The 3,644-nt window shown below is 26.3% G+C and overlaps 1 protein-coding gene across 1 annotated transcript; it reads right to left on the reverse strand.

The window, feature by feature from the left end:
* Positions 1-902: 902 nt before the first annotated feature.
* On the reverse strand, positions 903-3,343 carry LOC126837991 (uncharacterized). The gene is made up of 3 exons (XM_050572045.1): positions 3,167-3,343; positions 1,276-1,399; positions 903-1,015 (listed from the first exon to the last, which is right to left on the reverse strand). Exons 1-3 carry the CDS (start codon positions 3,245-3,247, stop codon positions 903-905), a joined length of 318 nt encoding a protein of 105 aa, XP_050428002.1. The 5' UTR covers positions 3,248-3,343.
* Positions 3,344-3,644: the final 301 nt, after the last annotated feature.

Genomic DNA, 3,644 nt, shown 5'->3' on the forward strand with positions numbered 1-3,644 from the left:
TTGGTAGGAGTAACGAATACTCGTTTGATGTATTTTTTTATTATTTTATTAAAAAAACGGAAATACTCTTAGACTTGCGTCGTTCGATGCGATCAAAGAACTGGAAAGAACTACTTATAATATTTTTTTTATCAATAAAATACCTTTCATGCATTATTTTTTTCTCTATAGACAATGCAACATGAAGAAACTGGTGGTGTGGTTTACATAGGTGATATCGTGGTTTAGACATATAAAAAAAAAAAATCATGAAATAAAGAAAAATGCCTAGTCTTTAAATCAGTGTCAAGTTAAATATTATCATGAAACTATTTGCAAATTAAAATAACTCTCATGAAAATTAAAAGTTTAATGACGCCCAAGCGGTACCAACATTTTATAATTTAAGAAAAGCATGTAATTATTAATTACTTAAAATATCTACGTTTACTGCCTACTAATACTACACAGATTCAGTCACAAATTTAGGTTATACTTTGTATTTAAGTTAGATTTATTTGATACATTTACCCTAAGAACTACATGAAACGAGGAAATTTCACTCCGTTAGTTTTATAATACAGCTGTAAGCTGTATAGTTTTAAAAAATCGCCGTTAAACGTTCAAATGTGTACAATCAAGAATGATCTTTACGGCTTGCCGTTACATGTTTAGAATAAGTAATTTTATTAGTTATTAAATAATGTTTAAAAATTAAAACCGACACACTCACACACCACTACATTAGGTTTTTTGACCGTGCATTTAGTAGAAGGTAACTTGTATAGAAAAGAAAAAACTGACGATGCATTGCACCAGATTTGATAAAGATACACGGATTATGCTTGTAATATAGATGTATATATTTTTTAAAATACATATTTTATAATATGTCACATTAAATACATGTAATATCTAAATCTTCATCGACCGCTGAAGCCGTCCATTGATTTTTGAGCAATAGATAATTCAAAATGTTTTACCCCAAATGTTTCTGCTAAGGCTTCAAAAGCTGCGTATGTAACTGGGTCAGTTGCTAAATAAACGTAAATATATAAATTATTACAAAATAAATGTGTAACCCTTTGTTGCCACACAATTGCGCTTGTGATTTTTGATATTTTTAATTGTGTTATCACAAATCAATTTAAATGACAACAAACAGTCGTTTCAAAATAAGTGTTTAATGTAACTTGTTAAGATATTTTCAAATAATATAAACCGTAAAATACTTTGCTGATTAATTCGATTTTAAATGAAACACATCGTTTGAAAAAAATACATTTTACAACTTACCTGGGTTAGTCGCTTTAAATATAAACTTGAACGATGCTCGGGGAACTGTTTCACTTTTTAGTTGTTCTTCAGACATATCCTCGACGGCTATACCTATCGAACTTAAAGCAAATTTCCATACTCCCTAAAATTGTATTATCATTTTTCTTAGTACACAAGTTAAAACAATTGTTCACAATATTTAATATATTAGTACAATTTTAAGTATTATTGTAGACAAATAGATAATAACTAAGTACTTTATAGTCTTATTAATTATTTAAAATTTCATTTAAAACACACGAGCGTTTTACCATCGCTGTAATAGTACGTTTATTAATCGGTCAGTAAAAAATTAATTTTATTAAAATACATTTTTGTTTTATTTTTAAATGCTGCGGTGTTTAAGCATGTTGCGCAATCTATTGGAATAGACTTTCACTACAAAGTAAAATTTTCCAATTTTCCAGACAACTTTACATTTAAAATTTTGAAAATCTTTAGACTTTTGTATGCAGAAATCGGCTCAGTGGTTTAGTTTTACTCCTAGTAAAAATAAAACACATTATTGTAAAAACAATTCCTCCCAGCTCGGCATAAAAGAAAAATAAATGATTTAAATACATTTTAATTTAAAAAAATATATTATTTGAGTACAATGTTTTTGATTACTGGAATGAAAAAAAAAACAGTGATCTTTAAATTTGGGTTATTGGAATAAAACAAAAATCCTAAATTAATAATGTAATCCGTTATCCGTTAACTAAGGATTACTGGATTAAATTTAAACCTTAATCCAAAAATGTAGGATTACTGAAATAAATGTAATCCAGTTTTTTTATTAATCGTGGATTACGAGTAATCCGTAATCCGTCTGTAATCGATTACGGACTGTAATCCATTTTGCCCATCTCTGTACTATTCGTTATGTGTATCAATTGTTATAAACATTTTAGTTAAATAAATCTAATTTTTTTTTATTATAAAAACAGTTTTTTATTCGAAATACATTTGTATTATGCCAATTCTCCTCTAACATTATAAAAAAAAAATTATAATTACAGCTTTATAAAGTATAACAATAAAAAAATATTATATTTAAATACATTTGTATTTAAATGTCTAATTACCATTTTACTTTTAATATTTAAAATAAAAATATATTCATTTAATTATTTATTATTTAAATTTCTTTTAATGTAATATTTTTTATTTAAATGTAGCTTTTCAATTTTCGTTGAATTTTAATTGGAGTTGTTGAAAATAATGTTTTATTTGTTGTTTTTTGCTTAAAAAAAAAAATGTATTTTTAAATTAAAGAATTCTTTAATTCTAAAATGGGAATGCCTGTCTAATAATTTACCAGTAATTATGCCACTGTCCAAAGTAATCCAAATTGTCACTTAACCAACAGATAAAGTAAGAACATGTATGTACAGTTGATCACCTTTCTAAATTATTTAATTTGCCGTATACAACCGTATGTTCAGAAAAATAATAAAGATATCCATTGTTCTAATTTCTTAAGGAAATGTTTGTATTTGTCATTGTAAAATAAGTTATTATATCAAACTCTTATGCAAGCAAGTAAAATACATTTATGATGTTTTATGTTCTTATTATATAATTATATTGTGCTTTTATATTATATTTAATAAATTAAATTTCAGTTTTTTTACAATTTGATTTTTATCTAGATTTTTTTATTATTTTTTGTTAATTATATAAACTTTTTTTAAAAATAATACGTATTATATTATGCTCCGGTTAGTATCTTTTTACTTATACTGTTACCTATATAACAATCAATAAATTTATAATTTATGGCCGATAAAATATTAATTCCGTTTTCATATTATGTGATACTATAAATAATAAAATAAATCACTTGAAATTATAATTAAATAATTACCATTTTGCGATCCACTCCGGACGATTTTTGTACGGCAAAGCAAAGCGTTAAGCCGAAAACCAAAAATAATTTCGCATTCATTTTAAGTTTAAAGTATATAATGACTGTTGAAAGTGCTTTCAAGTAGAACTCAGTATATAATGTCTGAATGGCATTTTTTTTACGCCATTATATAGGTACACTAAATAGGTCACTAGTACAAAAAAATTGTTTATTTTGGATATTGTTTTTGTATTATTTATTTACAATAGCATAATATTTACTGTTGGTTTGTTTTTTCGAAAACAAGTTGTTTTTTTAAGCAGTGAGTGTTTACATTAACCTGTTAGGCTGCTGCTCGTGGTGCCAAAAAACAGCCCTTGGAGGGAGCGTCGGGCAGCGACAATGCGAGGAAAATGGTCAGCGCTCACTGGCCACTGCCACAAAAGTGGGTTGAATGTAAAGGTGGGTTAAAGTGGGTAATACAAATTATAGGGCA

Source organism: Adelges cooleyi, unplaced genomic scaffold, assembly GCF_023614345.1.
Source record: "Adelges cooleyi isolate 19-005CV unplaced genomic scaffold, UGA_ACOO_1.1 ACOO_flye_CR_arks_rails_tigmint_CR_PRNA_30, whole genome shotgun sequence".
Taxonomy (NCBI): Eukaryota; Metazoa; Arthropoda; class Insecta; order Hemiptera; family Adelgidae; genus Adelges; species Adelges cooleyi.

Coding starts and splice junctions, on each gene's coding strand:
- LOC126837991 (XM_050572045.1), bottom strand. CDS start 3,247: ATGAATGCGAAATTATTTTTGGTTTTCGGCTTAACGCTTTGCTTTGCC. Junction 1,400..3,166: donor CCGGAGTGGATCGCAAAATG/GTAATTATTTAA, acceptor ATACAATTTTAG/GGAGTATGGAAATTTGCTTT. Junction 1,016..1,275: donor ATTTAAAGCGACTAACCCAG/GTAAGTTGTAAA, acceptor ACGTTTATTTAG/CAACTGACCCAGTTACATAC.